Source organism: Neopelma chrysocephalum, unplaced genomic scaffold, assembly GCF_003984885.1.
Source record: "Neopelma chrysocephalum unplaced genomic scaffold, ASM398488v2 Primary Assembly neopelma1_25, whole genome shotgun sequence".
Taxonomy (NCBI): Eukaryota; Metazoa; Chordata; class Aves; order Passeriformes; family Pipridae; genus Neopelma; species Neopelma chrysocephalum.
In genome coordinates, this window is record NW_020897694.1 from 27,213,150 (window position 1) to 27,235,549 (window position 22,400).

A 22,400-nucleotide genomic window follows, 5' to 3' on the forward strand; every position below is an offset into this window, starting at 1 on the left:
CTCTGCAGAAGCCCCATTACTTCTACAGCCCATACCCCGGGCCTGATTTGGTGTCTATGTGGGACTAGCATATAATTGACATATTCTTTCTGTTCATTGTTCAACTCAATCATCTGGAATAAGGCAAGGAATTTACTGCACCAGCCATAGCGTGAAACTGAGAGGATGTTCCATATGCTCTGTGGTGTGTCAGGGGGGCTTGTAGGAATACTGGGGGCTACAGAGCTCCTCATACCATATTCAAGGGCTGCACAAGGTGGAGGGAACCCTACCCAGTACAGTCTCATCCGGGGGGTGGTTGCTGGTGTAAATTACCCCAAACTGCTCAACAATATCTTTAGGCAAAGTGGTTGGAGTGGCACATAGCAGAGCCAGGGCTGCCCCGGGTTCCAAGGATGCTAAGGGAGCAGGGTGTAAGCTGGTCCTGAGACCACTTTTAGTTAGCATCTCGGCCACTTCCAGAGATCCTAAGAAGGGCCTCCTCTAAGCAAAGGATGTAAAACCATATAATTAAAGGTGCGGGTATTAAAATGGCTGATGTGTAGACCTGTGGGAGCACTCTTGCCATTAGAATAAAAGCATTTTATTTGGGTTATTTGGGTTTAAACACAGATCGATAGGAAAAATCTTTAAACTGAAATAAGCATTTCTACAGGTATTCAAACTGATTTAGAGAAATCAATTTGCAATAACAGGTTAAATTTAAGCTGGTGCAACTTCCTCATGTAGATAATCTCTTACAGATACATGCCAAATTGATGAATACATATGAAGTTGAAATATATCTATAGGTAAACGTCAGATAAATATTCTTGCTGTTGCTGATCCAATTAAGATGAAGGTTTTAATATGGGGATTTTAAAATTTGGAGTATTTTATGGAGCTCAGAAGAAGAAGCAACTGGGTGAAGAGTTAAACTGGCCAAGTTCAGGACATTGTACTTCCTGGTAGAAGAGCTGAGCTGGCTATGAGCAACTGAATTTGACACCTTCTTAATCACAGCAGCTAAATCAATTCAGTGGATCATACCCTCGGGAATGTCCACAGCACAGGATAAACTGCACACCCAACATCACTGATCTGAAAGTTTTGGCAGAAACGCTTAGGCAAGCCTTTCTGTGCCTGTTGGCTGCTCTCCGCTGCCCAAGCACCACGATGACAGAGGTGTCCCTCTCCTGGCAGAGCAGCCTGAGGGGACCTGCATCTGCTCAGCCCCTGCTAGACTCTTTAGAACTTTAACTCCCCTCCACTGTGGGTGCAGTGGAAAAGTCAAGTTTTGTCATGGAGGACAGAGGCACAGGCATCTAGTTGCATCTACCAGCTTTGACAAGGAAGTAGTTGTCTCCAACAGCTGGGTGGACAAGGCCAGCAGGCACTGCAAAACTCACCAACAAGTGACTGGTTGCACTGGAGGACTTGGCAGGCAGCTGAGGAGGAACTGGGAAAAGTGATTTTTTTTTTCCTTGGTGATGTGTAGCTTTCGAAACACTTGAAGTGCTTGGGAAGAAGACTCCCATGATGTCAGCAAACCAACATTTTCTCTGAATCAGTTTCAGCAAATAGAGTAAAATGTTCATTGTTGTGCAGTTTTCAACATAGTGATAACAAAGGCAGTGTTCCTCTTTCTCCTGGTTGCCATTTTTCTGTATGACATTGTTCTTATGCCATATCGGGAAACATGGAATGCTTTGGCTTGGAGGAGTCTTCAAAGGTCATCTAGTTCAAACCCCCTGTCATAGAAAGAGACATCTTCCACTAGACTAAAGTGCTGAAAGCTTCATCCAACGTAGCCTTGAACGCTTCCAAGGATGGGGCATCCACAACTTCTCTGGGCAACCTGTTCCAGTATCTCACCATACTCACAGTAAAGAATTTCTTGCTAACATTGCTTCTAATGCAGCCCAGGATATGGTTGGTTTTCTGGGATGGAAGCTCACATTTCTGGGTCATGTCCAATTTTTCAGACAGATGAACTTTTTCCTGGTGGACTTAAAAGAAAAAAAATTAATCTGAGTGAATTTTTGCGCATGATAAAATTTATGGGGAAAATCAGTTTTTCATAACCAAAGTATTGACAATTTTTAGTCAAATACAGCAAATAGGTTTTGATGACATTTATAACTAAAAAGAAGAATCAAGACGTGAAACTCTTCCTTTCAAAACTGAGGCGTATTTGAGAAATGGACACATTAAGAAAAAAGTAAAACTTTTTTGTTTTCTTAGACTGGTCAGAGCAATTAAGAAGCTTGCCTTTATGAAGAAAAGGAGAATTTTATTTTTAAGGAGCTGCTAAAATGAAAAAAGCCAAAAAAAGAAACTAAACCTCAACACCCCGGTAACCACTTATATATTTTTTCTCCTTTTTCAAAAAAAAAAAATTTAAATTTTATTTTTTTCCTTTTTTTCCTGTCTATTTTTCTTTTTCATTTTTCCCCCTTGTTTTTAAATGTGCAGTGAACAGACTCCCCAGGCAGTATGAATTTAGACAATCTGAGAGGTGAAAATACCTGATCTGTAAAACATGTAGTTTGGTGGAATAGGTGCCGAGCCCAAAAAGCAAGACTTATTGCCCTTATAAACTAGCATCAGGTGCATTATAGTGAAATCATAACTGTGTTGAATTCTCCATTTCTTGGGAGCACATACTGAGAACAGAAAATATGCTTAGACACCGACCACCTTACATGAAATTGGAGAACAAAACCTAAAAGAAAACCAGAAAACAGGGCATGAGAGAGGATGTGACATCTGGCTTCTCTGCCAATGAACTCAAGGACTAACTCTCTTCTTTTACCTTTGGAGGAAGACGTACTTACAAATAACAATTCCACCACATTGACTTCCAACATGTGGAGGACCCAGTAAGAATCTGGCTGCCCAAGTCTCTAGGACACACTGATGTTTGTCTGGTGTAAACCAGTTTGTTTCCAATCTAGGCAAAAGTTTTCCTGAAACAAATGCCCACTGAGATAATGGAGGCTTGTGCCACTGGTGGCTCCTGCTTGAATTCAGAAAGAAGAAAAGTCTAATGTCAACAGCTCTTCTGGCTGATGGATAGTGGTGTGGGTTTTTTCTCTTTTCTACCTGTACTTAAGACATTTCTTGCCTTTCCAGTAAGCTACCCTTGTCTGAAACACACTTTTGTAGGGGCTCAGGTAATTCACCCAAAATCCCCAGGGCAGATATGCATGTCAGATAACAGTAGGAAACCAGTAAGGGTATTGGAATAAGCCTCTGAGACAGGAACCTGTGGAAGGGAGATAAAATGCCACTGCCATACACTTAGCTCACTGATGGGTTAATAACTTGGTGCTTAGAGGTTCTTCATTGAGAACAACGGGCAACAGCAGCTAATGGGGTCCGACACCAGCGCCCTTGGGATGAAGAGGAAGGTTAATTGAACTCTAGTGAAGCTCCCTTTGTGTTGAAGAGCAATTGAACAAACCAGGGCAGCCAACTTCCCAGCATCAGCCTATACATTGTGGCAAGTTCATCTGTGGTGTGACTAAACTGGCTTCAATACAAGGAATGAATTTAGCCTCCAAAACTTAGATTCGGGGAGACTGAGATAATCCTATTGGAAATTTTGACTGACTACTCACGCCAGTGTTTCGTTTCACTTTTGAAAATATTGCAGGAGAAGGAATGGGCATTCTTGGATGGGATGGTGCTTGTGGCTGCTCCAAATGTACTGTTACAACAGTGTGAACTCTTCTACTTCACTTATTCATGGACACCCTAATCTGCACAAAAACAAGAATTGTGGGCATGTTGTGAAAGAAGAGAACAAAACAGATTATTCACACAAAGTCATTCACTTGCTTTTAGCATCTAAATCTCCTTTGGCTTTTCAGAAGCTGTGATACTGGTCTTCAAATGCAGACAATACTGAACATAATATTATTTTGAAGATGTTTAAGCCTGATTGCTTCACATCAGTTAAAACAAAGATGGTATTTTCAGCTTGCCTGATAAAAGCAGACTATGTTTTCAATTCTTAATTCACTTGGATACCTTCCAGTAGCAAATGGTTTCAGGTTATTAGTTTCTTCATTACAAAAGTGATTGCCTGAAATCTGACCTGACTTTGGAATGATATTGAGATACATCTTTGCTGCATGTTCTCAGATTTCCCACAAGCTGTTTTTTATTTGAGCACTGACAATATGCACTCCACTTTTTTACCCACCCAAGCCGTGAAGACTTTTACAACTTGCTTCCTAAGGAACAGAGCTCTCTTAGTGGCTGAAAAGAAGTCTAAACACCTTCCTGTTTTCACTTGTATAGGATAACTTTGTTGGTAGTAATATTCCCCTGGCAATTTTTTGTTTACCTTTGCTTAGGATCTATTCTTGTTTGAACTTTTCTCTCAGGCTGTCTGCACTGATTCTGATTTCCTGATGCGCTGTTTCCACTTTGTGTCTCTCTATTGTTTGTGCAAGCTGTTTGAACTCCAGGCATTCTTCAACTCTCTTTTCTGCTTCTTCACCTTCATGTTCAAATGTGCATTGGTTGCTCTACTGCAGAGGAGGAGGTTATCATCTTCTTTAGTTATGTTGGGGGTATCATACTAAGGAAGTTTTTACCTTAACCTAATCACCTGGGTGCTCTAGTATATATTACTTTCATATCTTTATAACTCCATTCCATTTCCTATATCTGCAAAAGTAAAATGGGGGACACACACACACACACATCCAAACTCTATAGCAAACAAAGAAAAAGTGGGTTAAATAAAAATAAATAATGAACAGACTTATTTAGTCCCATCTTTTGACTGAGACTCTTTGTGGCATTACTATTGAGGTCAGTTACTGGAGTTAAAAAAAAAAGGCCCTCCAGTTACAAGGATTTGAAAGCAGCTCTAAATAATCTAAATAAACCACAAAGCTAGTTACTATGCAGCATTATCACAGACAAGCCAGGTATAGCGAATGCAGTTAGAATTAAAACTAGAGGGAGGAATATTGTTTAAAGCAACTCACTTTTATTGACAGTGTATTGAAAGGCAAGGAAAAAATGTTTGTCAGATTTTTTAAAAAGAAGGTTTGCAGCAAGAGTGATCTGCAGTTCAATATATTATTGAACTTTCAAAGATACTATCTTTTATAAATCCAATATTTATCTTTTTATCGTATATACAAAAGCTTAACTTAAGCACAAAACAGAACACAATGGATTTGCATATGAAGTTTTGTTGATGGTTCATAATCTAGTAAACAAGAGAATGCACACATTCTGTTACTATAGAGTTACATTTGACTCGATTTAAACTTAAATATACCCCAAACCACATAAAACACCCAGAAAATACAGACGTGTTCAGTATGACTACTTTAGAAAAAAATCTAAACAATGTTCAACCATACACTGGGAACAAAACATTGATAGATGCCAAGAAAACTGTATTTCATGGCCAAAACTAATTTTGCATTTTTGGTGAAGGCATCTGTGTGTTTTCACTGTTGTGTTGTGACTGTTCTACATTAATATCTTGGCAAGAAAAATTTTTCAAAACACTGGCTTTTGTCTGCTTTTGAAAGGATATGTTTTTGAACTGGTGATGTAAATAAACTGTGAGCCTCTTAGAAGATCTCACATCAGGCCATGTTAGAGCAAACTATCATTTCCATAGGAAACAAAGGTAACACAAAGGTCCCAGCTATGCTAAAAAACCCAGTTGGGGGACAAGGAACAAAATCTGCAAACTCTTAATTCTTCCCTGAGGGAAGGGCACATTTTTACCCCACATTTTCTGACAGCCTTAAATTCTGAAACTAACAAACGCTGTTGCATTTCGTGGCTTTTGTTCTCTACCTCCATATCTGTATAGCATTGGCTTTTCACTGGAAAAACTTTTATGAAAGCAATAGCTGCTTTTTCACCGGCGATAATGTAGCACTATTAGTGGTTCGTAAAATAAATGAAGGCTAACATCTCAAAATATGATGCATCGGGATAAAAGGGACAAAGGTACTTAACCTCAGTACATGTCATGCCTTAGCTTTGCAGGGCTGTAGCATGAGAAGTAACATGGGTAAGTAAAATTTACTTCTACCTATACAGGCAAAACTGAATGTATTTTTAAAGACATACAATACTATTCTGTAATTAGAATCCCCAACATGCTAATTTTTATCACAGACAAGAAGAAAATTATTTTACAACTACACAAGGAAACGGGACCCAATTGACAGGAGAATAATGACACTGCACTTATATGTAGCCAGTATATTCTGAAAATGAAGCATAAACCCATGTTTTTTAAGTGGAGGTCTTTTGCTGGATGCTTAAATGCACAGTTTTCATGTATTTTTTTCTTGGTTTTTTTCCCTGTTTTCTCTATGAAAATCAAGCTCTTTGCATAATTAACCAAACCTCAAAGATATTTACATTTTAAAAGCCAATCCTTCACCTTCTGATTTTAAAATGAGTTATGCTGTATCTTGCATATTTAAAAAAAAGGTCCAGAAAAAGCTTAGAATTGTAATTTAGAATCTCTACTTTGTAAAAATACTTCCCTTGAACATGAAGTCAGTGCTGACCTCTTCAGGTCATTTGTGAATAATAAAATCTTTCTAAAGCAACGTTACTAAATAAGAACTGAGTGAAAACACAAGATGAAATACATTACCCCTGCATTGTAAAGTGTTGCCACTTTAAAGTACAGTATAGGTTGAAGAAAAACACAGAGGTGTGTATATCAAAATATATTTTCACTATGATTCTACAGACCACATGAAATCTTTCAATATTCTGTCTGCTAAAGGCAATATAGTCTTTCTGGCTTTGTTAGTACTGCTATAGTATACAGGTTTCTTAAAGTACAGTTAGTGCCTATAGAGGTCAATTCTAACACCTAAATGTGTGCTATGCTTCATATGGCAGAAGGATAAGCATAGAAAAAATTTATGACATTGATTTTAAAGAAATTGTACATCACACAGTGTCTTTAATTCTAAATATAGAAAATTAGACTGTACTTGAAGTGGTTGTTGTTGTTGTAGTATGACTTAAATGTTTCTCAGATGTCAAGAAGGTCCTCTCCACTCTCATCACTCTCCACAGTTAATTGTCTTGTCCACCATTTCTTGACTTCTGATCCACAAGAAGCAGCATCAGACATGGGATTCATTTTGCATGCAACAGATTTCATAGTTGAACGTCCACCAAAACGGAGGTTGACTGAAGACACTGAATGGCTTAGTGGTTTGGGGGCTATGAAATCAAACAGAAAGTTCTGTATTAGAGTAGATCTGCTTCTTGAGCACTTTTGCTCAGAATTCACATATACAGAACTAGCTGGAGTGGGGGCACCTTTAAATTGACTTACTGCAAAAAGAGTAGGGGTCTTTTCTAATGTTGTTGTGGCTTTTTGTTGTTGTTGTTGTTTTTTGTTTCTTTCTTTTTTTCCCATCTCTCACTGTTCACACTGCTCCCACTAATCTGCTGGTAGAGCAGTTTAACGGACCAGTCCCTCATTTCCTTCTGCTGGAATAACTGATCCAAGGGATGTCTTCCTATTTAGCTAATTGCAGCCTAAATGTTTTAGGCAGTACTTACATGAGCTGACCTGCTGGCAAAATGGTCAAAGTGGTAAATGTGAGGAAAAGGGCAGGAAAAGTGCTTTTAGGGTTGGCAGCTGCACCTAGAAAATGATACTTTACTATGGCCTAGGGGTTGAAGCCAGGTGCTGGTATGGCACTAAAACGTCACTAATTATATAAACCCCACAGTTGATCTTAATTATGCTATTCATGATGCTAAATACATATCTTTGTTGGACTGGAGGCAGACTACTTATCTGTTGGGCTGTACTGTGCATGGAGACGACCCTCCTTTTTAGGACTATCCACTGAGGAATTTTCAAGATTGACATGGACCAGATCAGTGTTAAGAAAGGAAAACCTGAGCTCCTCATTCTCACTTGAAAAACTTGCCCAGTTGGCTACAGCAGTATGATTCCTCTTTAGCAAGCTTCCTCTTTCACTCTTTCTCTCTGTTCCAACAAAATGTTGATCTTTGATGCTCAGTGATATTTACTTGGAAAACATGGATTGAAAGCTCTCTATTAAACTATCCTGGTCACAAAAGTAGGGTCAATGGTAGTCAACAGAATAGCATGACTATCTCTTCTACTTCCACTTAGGTATGATTAGGGTCTGAACACTGGCAGCCTTTGAAGGCAGCGCTCTGACTCAGAACAGGACTGACTGACGACAGCTGAAAGCAGGTTGATGTGCTGCTGGTCATGGGTGTAGCAGGCTGTAGAGGTCAATATACACTTTAAGAGAGACTATTTAAGGTGGTGGGGATATGGTATCTTGAAATACGGACTTAATAAGGCATCAGACTGTAGCTATGCACCTCTCCCACCCTCCTATAAGCACCCTCCTCTATGGCATAGCCTAGCCTTTTTTCTCCTAGTGGACTGTAGTTACTAGAGTAACCTGTTTCTGAGAAAATAAATGGGGAACTGTTTGTACACATGGCCAATTCCTGTCTGAAGTGAAGATCTAAAAATGTGTTATTATGGTGTAAGTTATAAATCATACATCTGGTATGCTTAGACAAGACAAGGCAGACAGAAATTATTACTGTTGTTAGGAAAAAATTCATTTTCACCATGCTTCACATGATAAAAGAGAACTCGAAATGCACAAGATGCTATCCAAACATACAGGTCGGTACAGTCTCCAGTCCAAAGGTCCTGAGTAAATGAAAAAGTAAAAAATGCAACCACCTGCACAGGGCAGTGCTTGAGTCCATCTTCCAAACTTTCAGAATTGTGAAGAAGGGGAGAAACTGCTTTATTGTAACAGCCATGAGGGTAGGAAAGCCCTGATGTGGGTGCAAACAGCAGCCAGGGGGCAGAACTGTGAACCACAAAGCCTCTCATGGCCTTGTTATTGTACAGCAGCAATTTTGCATGTGGGGACTCTACTGATAAACCTTCTTCACTTACCTGATGGCAAGCGCCATTGTCCAAATTTACGCTGAGGTTTCCCAGCATCTCCAGAGTCTTGTCGATAGCCACCTCTGTCAGAAAGTGTGGGGCTAAGGAGCTGCTGCTGGCTACTCGTCTGAACAGAGATAAAAGAATCTCAGTCATAGTTCCCCACTGCATGGGTATAATCCTAAGGAGGGTAATCTTCCTGTCCTATTTCAAGCTTTTTCCATAAATAAAACAAAACATATTGCTATTTGTTAAGGCAGCATGGTTTCTATTCTTTAAAGCCCCAGAAAACTACTAACAGACAAATGTAAAATGGGCTCAATGCCACTGTACAGTCCCACTGAAGGGTATGAAATTATTCTCAGCCTTCTACATCCACTGTAGAAAGTAGCCCTTATGCCGGTACTTTTTAGGTTCCCTAGCCTGGAAGAGCCCAGGGCTCCTGCTCAGAGGACACAGCATGCCCAGTATTACCTCTCTAAGTGTGAACACTAGTTCAGGATGCCTGAACTGGAAAGCTTCACATCCCCGATCCTGTACAAAGCTCATGCTGGAGCTGAAAGCTGGTGCTGTCAGAGTTGTACAACTGCCCTTTACAGTGATAGCAAGACAGCTAACTATGTTGGGGAATTACTGCCTTAGACCATCTTGCCTTTAAATGTGACAACAAAGACCGAAGCAAAACAAGGTATTGCTTTCAACTCTTTCAGTTAAAATGATGTTTTAAAAAAGAAGAAATAAGAAACGGGGAAGTTTTCTGAATTTGTTATGAGTAGCTGATAGTTTTCAGTTTAACATACCTCTGGCTGTGCACTGTTATCTTGATTAATAGCATTCATATCTTCACTTGGCTGTGTTGTCTCAATGCTGGGAGGATTTAGAAATCGGCTCAACTCCTGCTGTTGACTCTCTCGCAGACTATGGATGATGCTGCACGACTGCTGTTGTTTCTATTAAGGCACAATATGTGATAAAAAAATGTTATCATTGGTATGTCACAGTGTTTGATTTTTTTTAAAGAATTCTAAATATTTAACTGAACAGCCAGATGTGGATCCCAGGTGCATCAATAAAGATCCATGTATCAGATGTTGCTATTTAAATAAAGTGACTTCCAGCATATTTCTAACCTTTATATAGGGAATAGAGGATTAAAATCAAGAATTATATTAAGTGGAAGGCATGTTGCTCAACTGTTGGTTTAAACCTACAGTTTAAACACACACAAAGTTTCGAATTGATGAGTTAAAGTTCTTGCAAAGAAAAGGAAACAAGGAAATTGTTAGAGATTCACAGGAAATCACATGAAGGCAATGAAAAAATTCTGATTTCTTTCACGGACTTTGGAACAGGCTGCCAATAAGACTGAATAAAACTGTAGTGAAAACCTTGGGACTAAGTATAGATTTATAGTACAAATAGAAAAACAAACCTACCACCATTATGATCTTACCATCTAATTTGCTTTTAAATTAAAATAAACAGCCTTTAGGAAGGTTTTCACTTTCCTGGGTAGTTTTCACATGCTCCCTCTAGAGACACTTGGAGAATAACAAGAGAATTTGAAAATAGATATTAACTTCCATAATTACATTCAGTTTATAAAAGGTTCATATAATGTGAAATGATCTGAACCATATTATTGGAGTGAAATGAATAGCATATTTACTTTAACATAGTGTAGTTCAGTATCATAATAAAATGAACAACAGAGTTGAACAAACCCAGAATTGAGAGCTGAGACTAAATTTACTGCCATTGTTATTCATATACAGAGAATGAGATAAACAATGAAACTATGTATCATTGAACACTGACATTTCAGCTGGAATGTACATTACATTCAAAATGTCCTGTTACGATTTTTTATACAGATTGCTATGGAAAACCTTCAATCACAAGAAGTAATTTTTTATAGAAACAAAAAATATATGTGTCAAAAGCTGGACTCAGACTTACAGGAACTGAAAAATCAGTCATCAATGCAACCAGGTTGTGACTTTTTATATAAAGGATGAGTTGGTTTTGGAAGGCAACATGAGAATAACTGCGAAACCTAAACAAAATTTCTTGATTTTTTAAAAATAAATTTAATCCAAGCCAAACTTCAACCAGCATATATTGTAGCTATCCTGAGCAAAGGTAAAAATGTTTCTGACAATCAGAAGCACTTCATAAACAGAACACAGAAGCACTGGCTAGGTCTATACTGGTAAGTTGAAGAGACTGGGATTTCCTGCAGTGCTGAAGCCAAGTGACAGACCAGGACTTGTGTGATCTGGCTAAGCTTCCCTCTGCCTCTAGCTTCAATCACTGCCTACTGGAAGTGGTCTCCACCCTGATATACCTGAAGGACAGTGATGCTCCTATAGCAGTGGTGTGGGAGACCATATGGCAGTGGTCTGGGGGTATATGAGTACACATAGGCCAAAACTGGCCAAAACTGTGCTGAAGAACATGCTAATGGGTGATCCTATCCCAGTCCTGAGCCAACACCTTGTCCCTGCTTAGTTTACTGGCTACACAGCTACGGTGTGCCATGGTTCATATACCTGCTTTGCATGTACACATACTGCTCATTTGCACACACAATAACTATAATGGCTCACTCAAATGATTTATCTTAATGCAGGCTCCATTTGAAGAGTCATTTTCAGGTGACAGATCTACCAGCAGAGGCAAGGAAATTATACAATTCCATTCTGTGAGGCAGGATTAGGCCTATGAAGTTTCATCAAATTATATTGTTTTTTTCTTTATTGCTTTGACTTTGGTCTCTGCACATGCATCTTCCTGCTTTATCGAAAATATAGATACATTTTTGTCAGGAAGACAGGTTTTGCCTTCAAAAGATGCTTATTTTTGTTGCACTTTCAATTGAGCTGTAACATACATTTCTTTGCTGAGTTACCAAATGCTATATACTTCTGCAAATAAGTATTATCATGACTCCAGAGCAAATGAAGCACAGTGGCAGCAAATTCCAGCATTGTTGAACAGTACAATTTATGCAACCATTTAGATCCTGGTTTTGCTTGACTTACTGCTCTGATTCGCTTCAAGCACTTCTTCAGCCACATGCGTATGGTCTGTTTGGCCACCTCCTCTTCTATCGTATATTCCAGTTGTTCCCTAGCAAGCAGCTCTTCCAGTTGAAGACTTTTTCTGATATCAACAGACCTATATGAAAGCATACTGGAAGAAACACAATTTATTTATTTTTAAATGCTGGTGTCATTACATTTTAATCTAGAAAATCAAACTTCATACTTGAGACCTTAGTGCAAAAATACATAACTAGGGTGTGTGCAATAAATTCACATTTGATGGTAAAAAATTGCTGAGATGATTCCAGAAGAGACTTGTGGTGCTCAAAACAAAGACCTTATCACCTACATCTAGCTATTGAAAACAGGTGAGCTGCTGAACTGTAAGCAATTAGGGCATTTGTGGTGGTGTTTCGGTTTTTTATTTTTTTTTTCCCCCTAAGTGTTTATGCTTGGATAATGTTCCCATTTCTATTTTATTTCCAGTCATGCTGCTACACTTGAAGGTGCAGCATTTCATTAGAAGGATACAAGAACAACATGTGACTGTTGTTTGTGACAAATTGCCTCCAATGAAAATCTTAAAAATACTTAGAGCTGATTGCCTAGGACCTGTGTTTTCCATCACTAATATTTTTGCAGAAAAAAAAGGGAAATCTAATTTTTGTACTGCATTTAAAATTGCAGTGCCTCTGTGGCTACCAGTCTTGACTTTTCCCAAGCCTAATGACTACCTGTTAGCCTGGAGAGAAACACAGGCCATTATATGCCTTCTAAAAATGTAGAGAAAATCTCAGGGTACCTGAGCACATCATGAAAAGTGACATCACCACCATTGTGGAGCCGCTCCATTTCATAGCACATGTGCTTGAACAGCAGCTTGTCCTTGTCGAGATCGACCTCCAGCCTGCCTCGCAGAAGCCTCAGCAGAAATTTCACTCGGAAGGTAGGGATTACCCCCTGTGTAAAATTGCATAATAGATGGTAAATTATTACTGCGACCTAACAACCAGCTCAGACATTCAACTTGATCAGTGAGAGAAACATGATTTCTCCAAAGACTCTGTGCCTAATCCTAGCCTCTTTAAGTCACTGTGAATACATTACTGAAAAATATGCACATGAAGCCAGCTCTTCAGCACATTCACAGAAGTCTTTGCTGTTATTTGACTCATATACAATCTATGTTGGTTATTTTGCCAGAAATTTTCAAAATTGCCTGGGGATTGAGTTTTCCCATTTGCATTCATCCGTAATGAGAATCATATGCCTGAAGAACTGACTTTGAAAAATGGAAATTAAACCACAATTTAAACACTCACAGCCAAGCCTATAACTCACTGTAAACCTGTTCCCTTCTCTGCATCTTTGGACAGGAGAATGCTGGGAGTTTTTATTTTATTCTTTTTTCAGGACTGAAGGTACTTCCCTTTGAAACTGCGATACTCATAATATTTAAATGTTTTTTTCTACTGAAAAAGCCTGACCGGAACTATTTTTGCTGTAATGTGTTGTTCCATATCAGAGAGATAGTGTCAGTGCTGGGCACGATGGATCCAGAACTCTCCACCTCTATCAGAACAGACTGCAGCTTCCATCTCCTGCACAGCTGTGTGCCAACTACAAGGAGACAACTTGTTTCACTGCAATGTTGTTCATATTCAAATCTTAATGATGTCATGAATCATTCAGATGATGACTTAATTTGTGTGAGCATCTGAACAGCTCAGTCTCCCAGATGTTATTCTTACTCCAGAATCACAGAATGGTTGAGGTTGGAAGGGACCTATGGAGCTCACCTTGTCTGATTCCCTCTGTTTAAGCAGCGCTTCCTAAAGCCAGTTTCCCAGGACCACGTCTAGATGTCTTCTGATTATCTCCAAGGACAAAGACTCCACAATCCCCCCCGGGAAACCTGTGCCAGTGCTCAGTCACCCTTACAGTGAAAAAGTATTTCCTGATGTTCAGAAGAAACCTCTCATATTTCAGGTTGTGCCCACTGCCTCCAGTCCTGTCACTGGGGAGCACGGGGCAAAGCCTGACTCTGTTCTCTTTGCACCCTCCCTTCAGGTACTTGACAAGCTGCCCCTGAGCCTTCTCCAGTCTGAACAGTCCCAGCTCTCTCAGTCTTTCCTCACAGGAGACATGCTCCAGTCGCTTCATCATCTTTGTATGTCTGCGTCTCTGTGTACAGAGGAGCTCAGAATTGAACCCAGGACTCCAGGTGTGGCCTCACTTGGGCCGAGTAGAGGGGAAGGACCCTCTGCCTTGGCCTAGTGGCAATACTTTGTCTAACGCAGCCCAGGATACCACTAGTCCTCTTTGCTGCAAGGGCAATGGCGGCTCATGTTCAACTTGGTGTCCACCAGGACTCCCAGGTCCTTTATTGACAAGCTGCTTTCCAGTTGGGTGGCCTCCAGCATGTACTTTGCCCTGGTTTATTCTTCTTCAGGTGCAAGACTGCATTTTTCCTTGTTGAACTTCATGAGGCTCCTGCGAGCCCATTTCTCCAGCCTGTTGAGGTCCCTCTGGAAGGCAGCACAATCCTCTGGTTTATCAGCCACTCCTTCCAGTTTGTTGTCATCAGCAAACATGCTGGGGGTGCCCTCTGCTCCATGGTCCAGCTCATTAATGAAGATGTTGAATAGGATTGGACTCAGTACCGACCCCTTGTTGTGGTTTGAAGCTGGCTCCCTGCCAAGTCTCCAAACCTCACCACCAGAACTCCCCCCACCCTGAACCAAGGGGAGAGAAAAAAAAACCAAGAGAACCAAAACGAGAGAGAGAAAGCTAAAGCAATATATATATATATTTACAGTTATATTACAGTTATATACAATTGAAATATATGTACAATTTCAAAGGGAAAAGGGAAAGGGGAGGGGGAAGGAAAAAAGGAACAAAACCAAAATAAAATATACACGATCAATAGCCCAAGATCTAGCAACTAAAAGAATTAGCAAAAGAATATCTGACTACTCTCCTTGGGACAATGGAAAGTTGTGCTGGAGCGACTGCCGGCAACCTCTGTCTCCCAAGGTCAGCAAGGCCTTACCAGGCCTCACTCCCCAACCCAGCAGACTCAACAGCAGGGAAACCCGCACCTCCAAAGCTGCCGGAAGGAAAAAGAGTGAAGGCCTTTCCTCCTTTCTTCTTATACCCCGGCTTACGTAAAAATCGTAGGGAATACCGGGTAAATCTGGGCACTTCCTTGGTTACAAACTGGTCACCAAGGAAGGCCTAGACTAAACTACCACACCCCTGGGGTATACAACTAGTTACTGGCCTCCAACTAGAATCTGTGCTGCTGATCATCACCCTCTGGGCCTGGCTATGCAGACAGCTTTCAGTCCACTTCATTGTCTTCTCACTCAGCCCATACTTCATCAGCCTCTCCATAAGAATCATACAAGAGACAGTGCTGAAATCTCAGAAAGCTCTCCCAAAAATCAGACACATAAATGGATATGAGTTTGTAGACTTTCAAGGGACAACTCTCTGGAAGCTGTGTGGAAAGATGCTATTATATTAATCCTTTAAATAGGTACGTTTGTTTGTAAATCTGCTACTATAAGTACTACATAGAATACATGTTAGTATTCGAAGGGCCATGAACAACTTCAGATCATGCTCACTGAACTTCTAAAATCTAACCTCTCAGTGAGTTTTGCCAACATACTTTGTTTTCCCCATACTTTCTTACAAGGAAAGCTGGAAATTTACTGGATTTCTGTGATTATTATCAAATGTCTTACCTCTCTTTTGTCATCAACCATGTTCCATATAATTTGAAAATGCCTAAGATCATTATAACTTAGAAGCTGGTCTTCTTCGGTTGAGTAAAACAACGAGAAATTCTCCACAATGATAGCTGAAACCCACAAGAACAAAATACACCACAAAGAAAGCCTGTAGTTACATTCTAACTGGTTAACATCCAATTCTGTTTTGCCAACTTCATATTAATAAATGCCTGTATGTTCAGACAAGGATTTTGAATACACGATATACCATTATGCCACATCAATATTCACCATGCTCACTTTTTAAAAGCTTTATTTTAAATGCTGGTGAGATCCTAACCTAGCATGTTCTAATATCAATTAAGTGAATTCCAATGATGTTCAAAAAATATTAACTGAAGAAAGAAAAGCTCAGAAAACAGTATTTCATAGGGAAACTGTACTCTACAAATACAACATAAGTCTTTGTTCAAAAAACTTTCATTTCCAAACTTCCTGAGTTTTAGCATACACCATGCCAAAGAAGTATCAAAAACATTATACTCATACAAGATAACATTGAAAGTACTAGGTAGTCTCACACCTGAATAGCACAAAAGACTCACATCTAGTCCACTATATGCCAAGATGGACCTTATCTTTTTGTTATTAATGTGTATTTTCACTTACCAACAAGCAAATTTAGCATGATGTATGCAATGATGACATAGAAAGAACAGAAATACATAAGAGCACCAGCATAATTTCCACAGTCTGTTTTCCAGTAAGTGCTGTTATCTGGTGTGCAAAATGGAGGCTGAACCTTCAAAATAAAAGAAAATAAAGTAAAATATTAATAAAAAGAGATTCTTAATTTCTCTGCAATCAATACAATAATTAAGACTATTATTTCTTTAAAGCTTCCCAAATAGGGAATAATACTGTGGGCATTATTGTGGGAAGGTTTTTTTTCTTCCTTTAGTAGTCAAAAAACAGAAAACAGAGAGAGGTATGACAAAAAAGGCTTAGGCATGGATCTCAGTCCACACGCAGGGCACATTGTGCATTATGCCACTGGTGCTCTGAAACATGGTGCTTTTCAGAAATCTTCCTTCCTGCTCATTAATTTTAAAAAGGAAAGGCATATGATTTTCTTTGCAATGGAAAGCACAGACAAACATTTACTTATAATGATTCAAGGATTAATTCTGAGGTCATTAAGACTATCATTATCATGGACTGAACCTAAGTGCAGGCATTAAAGAAAAAGTTAATCTGAAAAGACACCTTGCCCCAGTCAAAGAAGAAATAAGAGTGAAAAAGTAAGTTATTGCACTTCTGATTTTGAAACAATTGTTTCATTTTTGTTTTTAAACCAACTTATAGCCTAGCTCCATGAAATACTACACTGTGAGTATGGGATTGGAGCTGCAATGTGTGTGTCATGTTCCGAGGTTTAGTGAACATTATATCTCTTGAAGAGATAAGGGCAAGCACAATATTCCTTCTACAAAGCTAAGATAGTGATAGTAGCTTGAGATGGAAGGGTGTATCTAATTTCTTGTCTACTTTATCTCTGGCAGCATTGTAATTACCATGCAATCATGCATAATTTTGTTCCAGTCTTCTCCAGTAACTATTCTGAAGAGTACGGTAATAGCCTTGCCAGCTGATGAAAAATTTGCATGCCTGTTTTAAAGAAAAAAAGAGAGAGAGATTGTTTCACTTCCCAGAAATAAAACATTGGCAAGAAAAAACGTTTCCAGTTTCTACTGTTCTACTATTTTAAACTAAAAATAGATACAGTATCATTTGAATGAGCTCATTGAATTATTTATTTCATGACTTAAGATATAATAACTGAACTCTAGCTCAGACATAGGCCTCAGTATTTTAGTGCATTTTATTAGAGATAAAGCAAACTCAAGGCCAGATCCTATTTCCTGTCTCCATTTTCTTCTGTAAGCTTGATGACGACTGGGAAATCTCCAGTTAACAGCCAGTTCAAAGAACTGTCTCCTCTCTGTATCAGCCTGGTATATGGATCCTGTTCTTGGGTGATGCCAATAAGATGTAGTAGGTACACCGTGTTTCAGCAGCTTGCGGGCTAGTGTGGTGCTGCTTTGAAGCATATTCCAGCTGGCATAATGAAGAACAGCTCTCAGTCTGCTCTGGGTTGGATCAGGTGTCATTTGGGCCAATGCACAAGGACTGGAAAGATGGCTCAGTATCAGAATAGGATGTCTCCTATCAGAAATTCTGTTTAGAACTCTTCAGCTAGACCTGGAGATTTGTCTGTTTTTTACCATGGATAAACTTCTCTCTAGCAGAATGTGATTTCTTCAGGCTGCTTAAAGAACATCCCCACAAGGTAGGAAGTACACACTGTACCTGTTAATGTTCTCTCCATATTTCACTGTACCAAATAAAACCACTCCAGCAAAAGCATAACAAAGAAGCAGTAAGAACATTCCCACTATGATGAAGAAACTCTTGTACATGCTGACAACCACAGTAAGGAGCAACATTTTTAGTGTCACCTGGAAGGACAGAGAAAAAGCAATCTATGATGCCATTCAGGAAAGCAAAGAAAAAACAAAAGACAGTTCTTGCACTTGCCATCTGACAATTAATTCTTTACACACATACATTAATGGATGAGCCCAGTAAAAAGGTTATAAATCTGATTTGAAGTGTGTGTGATTTTTACTTGTTATAGACATCAGCATATCTTCATCATTTACAAGGTCAAGATGTTGCTCCTAAAAAAGTATATATAAGATAATACAGCTTAGGATAATACAGTGAAAATACAGTATAAGCTTAACTATAATATTCTAGAATCAGTATACTCCTGAAGTATCAGAATTAGCATTGCATGAACAGTGGTGCAATAAACTACTCTGAGCTTATCTGAAAGTGATTCTAACTGTTAGAAACCACAGATACTGCAGCCTACTTAAAGGACTGGGTTGATGTATAGAGAAGGGGATTTCCTTAAGATCAATGCAGCTTAATTAAACTATTAATTTCTCATGCAAGTTTGTGAAAGATCAGGGAGACTTTCTAGCATCCTTCCAGTACCTAAAGGAGGCCAACAAAAGAGCTGGAGAGGGACTTTTTACAAGGGCATGTAGAGATAGGACAAGGGCAAATGGCTTTAAACTGAAAGAGGAAAGGTTTAGATTAGATGTTAGGAAAAAATTATTTACTGTGAGAGCGGTGAGGCACTGGAACAAGCTGCCCTAAAAATTTGTGGATGTCTCATCCCTGGAAGTGTTCAAGGCCAGGTTGGATGGGGCTTTGAGTAATCTGGTCTAGTGGAAGGTGTCCCTGCCCATGGCAGGGGGCTTGGAACTAGCTGATATTTAAGGTCCCTTCCAACCCAAAACATTCTGCGAGTCTATGATTCTGCAAAGTTGGCCAAAGAGTTTAAGATGACAGCATAATCTTGGAAATTACATAGGCCATAGGCCTAGATTATAGCTATTACTTTCTCATGCATGTATATCGTACATTTTACTCTTGATAAAGTTATTGCCCTAGATTGCCCCAACACCCTTAACTGCTTCGGATGAGATGGAAAATTCCCTTTAATGGGACTGAGGGAGTCAGTTTTCTTTATAATCAAGCCAAATTCATGCTGACCTTTAGTCATCACATTGAAATTGATACAGCTCCTAACATGAAAGAACAAATGACTAGGTTAAACCTTGAAAAAAACTTTAGAATCAATCTGAAACCTTTGAAGGCAATTACTTGGTCTGGATGCATAGGAGAAGCAAGGATTTTTTCATTTGACTTCCAAGGCTCTTCAGTCTCTGTGTAGTTTGATTGAAAGAAAACTTTTTCCCTCTGCTGAACAAATCCTTTGACTTACTGTTCTTAACCCCAGCAACCTAGTACAGCAGTCTTTTCATCACATTTACTTTAATATGCCAGACTTCATAGAAGATATTTGGATAGTGTAAGAAGTCCACAGCAAGGGAATGCAGTGTCACCACTTGTTAAATAAATGTGTTTATTCTCTGCCTATGCTTATTCTGCCTGTCTACTCTCAATTATACCAGAGAAAATCCAAACACAAAAGAAATGTAAACTTGAGAAGTGACTTGCTTTGTCACCATGCAAGTGTTTCCAGAAGAACATCTTGGCCCAATATTGTTTTAAAATTGAATGTAAGTCCTTTACCATGATAAGACATACACTGTAGAGACAAAAGACACAGACCTGCACTCTGGAGCAAGAAATTTCTGTGAAAGAGCACTATCATAATAAGATGAATGCATCAACCACTACTACTGTAGTCTTGCAGCAAAAATAAATAAATAGCATGCACATCACACTGCACTGAAATGGCAAGGGCTGAAAGTAGTGCAGTGTATGTTCAGACTTGCAGAAAGCATTTTTAAAACTGTGGTATTGCAGTGGCACTTTGTTTTCTGAAAAAAACGCAACTTTTCCAGTAAGCATAATAGAGCACTATTATACAATATACCTAAAATCCTGACATTTTAAAGACAGTATGTAAAGTTGGAGACTGCTGCTTGAAGTCTCCTTTTTTTTTTCTTTGCCTACAAAATGGAGCCTTATAGATTTTGCTTTAGAGATGCATAGCATCTAGTCCTATACCTGAGCACTTCAATAGTTGTAGTTCCCAATTAATACTTACGTGCTTTCCACAAATTGAGAAAAACCTGAAGACAATTACACATGCCCCCATCATGTATGTGTACGCATTCTAGAACACAAACACAGAAGACTTAATACATTGTCCCCCAAGGATCTTTTGGAAAGATCATGTTAGTTGATCTTTAAATAATATAGGGCAATTCCCATACAAAATAAGAGAAATCACAAACTAGTAGCAACAATATTAAATACCCCAAATCCAACCTCTCCACACATCAAACCAAAAAACCTTCAGTCCTCTATTAATTATGTCCATCAGGCCCAGTCTACCTGTCTAGGCAGCCGCTGGATTACAGAAACTCCTCAGGCCTTCCAAGCAACTTAGCAGCAGGGGGCAAACTGTGAATATCAGGGCAAAATGTCTAGTCACACAAGACAGGTTTTCTTTCAAACAGAGCTTGGGGCAGACAAGAGAGAATCCCACAGCCATTACTGGGTTGTGACTTTGACAACTTGTGATCAATGACAAGTATCAACCATCCCTTCTCCTTCCCTTGTAAATAAAAGAACCAGGAGTGTATTTAAATTTAAAAAACTGGTGTGGGATGGAGGGAGAGCTGATTTCCTCCCCTTTCCTCCATATCTTCTTGGATTAATCATCCCCCCTTAACCAAAACCAGTGGTACAGAATCGCTGGTGGTTTTGGGACAGTCTGTATTGTTCAACAATTTTGAACCAATGCTTTCTTCCAGTCCTTTGCTCCCATTTGCATTCTGTGCATTGCCTCTTTCTTCCTTCTTTGCTCATTAGACTGTTGTTGGCAAGAGCTCTCAGTCTCTTCAGTTTCCTCCTTTTCTCAGTCACATTACTCCTAAAGACTTGTTTTCTACCACATTTACAGACTCAACTCATATCAGTAAGACAACCTTTGCACTACATCGTTGCCCAAGACAACGATTCCTTCTTAGCATCAAGCTTAATGTTCTTCAGCCATATTTCAGCCTTCTTAAACTCCTGACGGTTTATCTCAATGTATAGCAGCAATCCTACTGCTGGTGCTTAACAGATGAAATCACTTTAATCACTGCAATTTCATTCTGTAAATCTCACCAGTAAGGCAAAGTGAAGTATCACCCATATAACTCCAAGAGATGTCACCAAGAGATCATATCGATTTCTTCTGCTTTGCCAGAAGCCAGAAGGTGACATTGCAATAATCTTCATCGTGACCTAAGGATAAAAAAAATTAAAACTTGTAATGAAGAAATGGTTATTTCTTGCTGTAAGATTCCTCTTCCATTCTCTAAAATGTTTGATTGAGTTCATCAAACAACCAAGGGCAGGTTTCACATCAGCTAAATGTTCCTATGTGGACTAACCAAATAATCTAAGGTTGCCTTAGGTGAAGGAAAACTGATGGAAGACCACAGATGACCAAGACCAGTGGATGAGCAGTATCTCTCTGTCTCCATCAAGTATTGAAGACAGGAGTGCAGCTGACCACCTCAGACTGAATGCTTAATGTATAGATTGCTAAGGTGAATACAAATATTTCTTGCTTTAAGGAATATTCTGTACTCAGCAATGTACTCAGAAGCATGTAAGAGAAGAAAGCTAAGAACAGCAAAGGCAATACATTTTACGATGTACCTGGTAAAAGACAGCTGCCAAAGTGCTTGACATTTCCAATATAGGTAATAGGAATGCTGACAGGAAGCTCAAGAATAGATACTAATAAGAAGTAGATACAACAGCTAACAGATACTGATGTAAGGTGATGTATGTAGAGGGAACACCAGAGAGCTTTTCATACACAATTCGTATAAAACCTCAAATCAAGTTAAGAGCTACTACACAAAGACCATAAATGTCAGGCATTCATTACATTATTTTTTCCATTCCACCTTGCAACCCTGCCATTTAATATTTTTGAAACCTAAACGATATGTAATGTTGAGGTAAAAGGCTGACTTTCTGGGTAGGTTTTTGCCTTATAAAGTTTTCTGAAGCCTGACTACAGAATGAACAATATGGTCTCTGAAT

The 22,400-nt window shown here is 39.2% G+C and overlaps 1 protein-coding gene across 4 annotated transcripts in view; it reads right to left on the reverse strand.

Moving 5' to 3' along the window:
* Positions 1-4,965: 4,965 nt before the first annotated feature.
* The window catches only part of NALCN (sodium leak channel, non-selective), a 232,806-nt gene continuing 215,371 nt past the window's right edge, over positions 4,966-22,400 (reverse strand). For all 4 annotated transcript variants that reach the window (XM_027674690.1, XM_027674688.1, XM_027674689.1 and 1 more), the window contains 11 exons: positions 21,468-21,587; positions 20,398-20,466; positions 18,117-18,265; positions 17,321-17,414; positions 16,416-16,548; positions 15,759-15,874; positions 12,806-12,963; positions 12,001-12,151; positions 9,757-9,906; positions 8,966-9,083; positions 4,966-7,218 (listed from right to left, as the gene is read on the reverse strand). In XM_027674690.1, the coding sequence (XP_027530491.1) occupies positions 7,025-7,218; positions 8,966-9,083; positions 9,757-9,906; positions 12,001-12,151; positions 12,806-12,963; positions 15,759-15,874; positions 16,416-16,548; positions 17,321-17,414; positions 18,117-18,265; positions 20,398-20,466; positions 21,468-21,587 (1,452 nt within the window). In that variant the 3' untranslated portion in view covers positions 4,966-7,024. The remainder of the gene's footprint in view (positions 7,219-8,965; positions 9,084-9,756; positions 9,907-12,000; positions 12,152-12,805; positions 12,964-15,758; positions 15,875-16,415; positions 16,549-17,320; positions 17,415-18,116; positions 18,266-20,397; positions 20,467-21,467; positions 21,588-22,400) is intronic.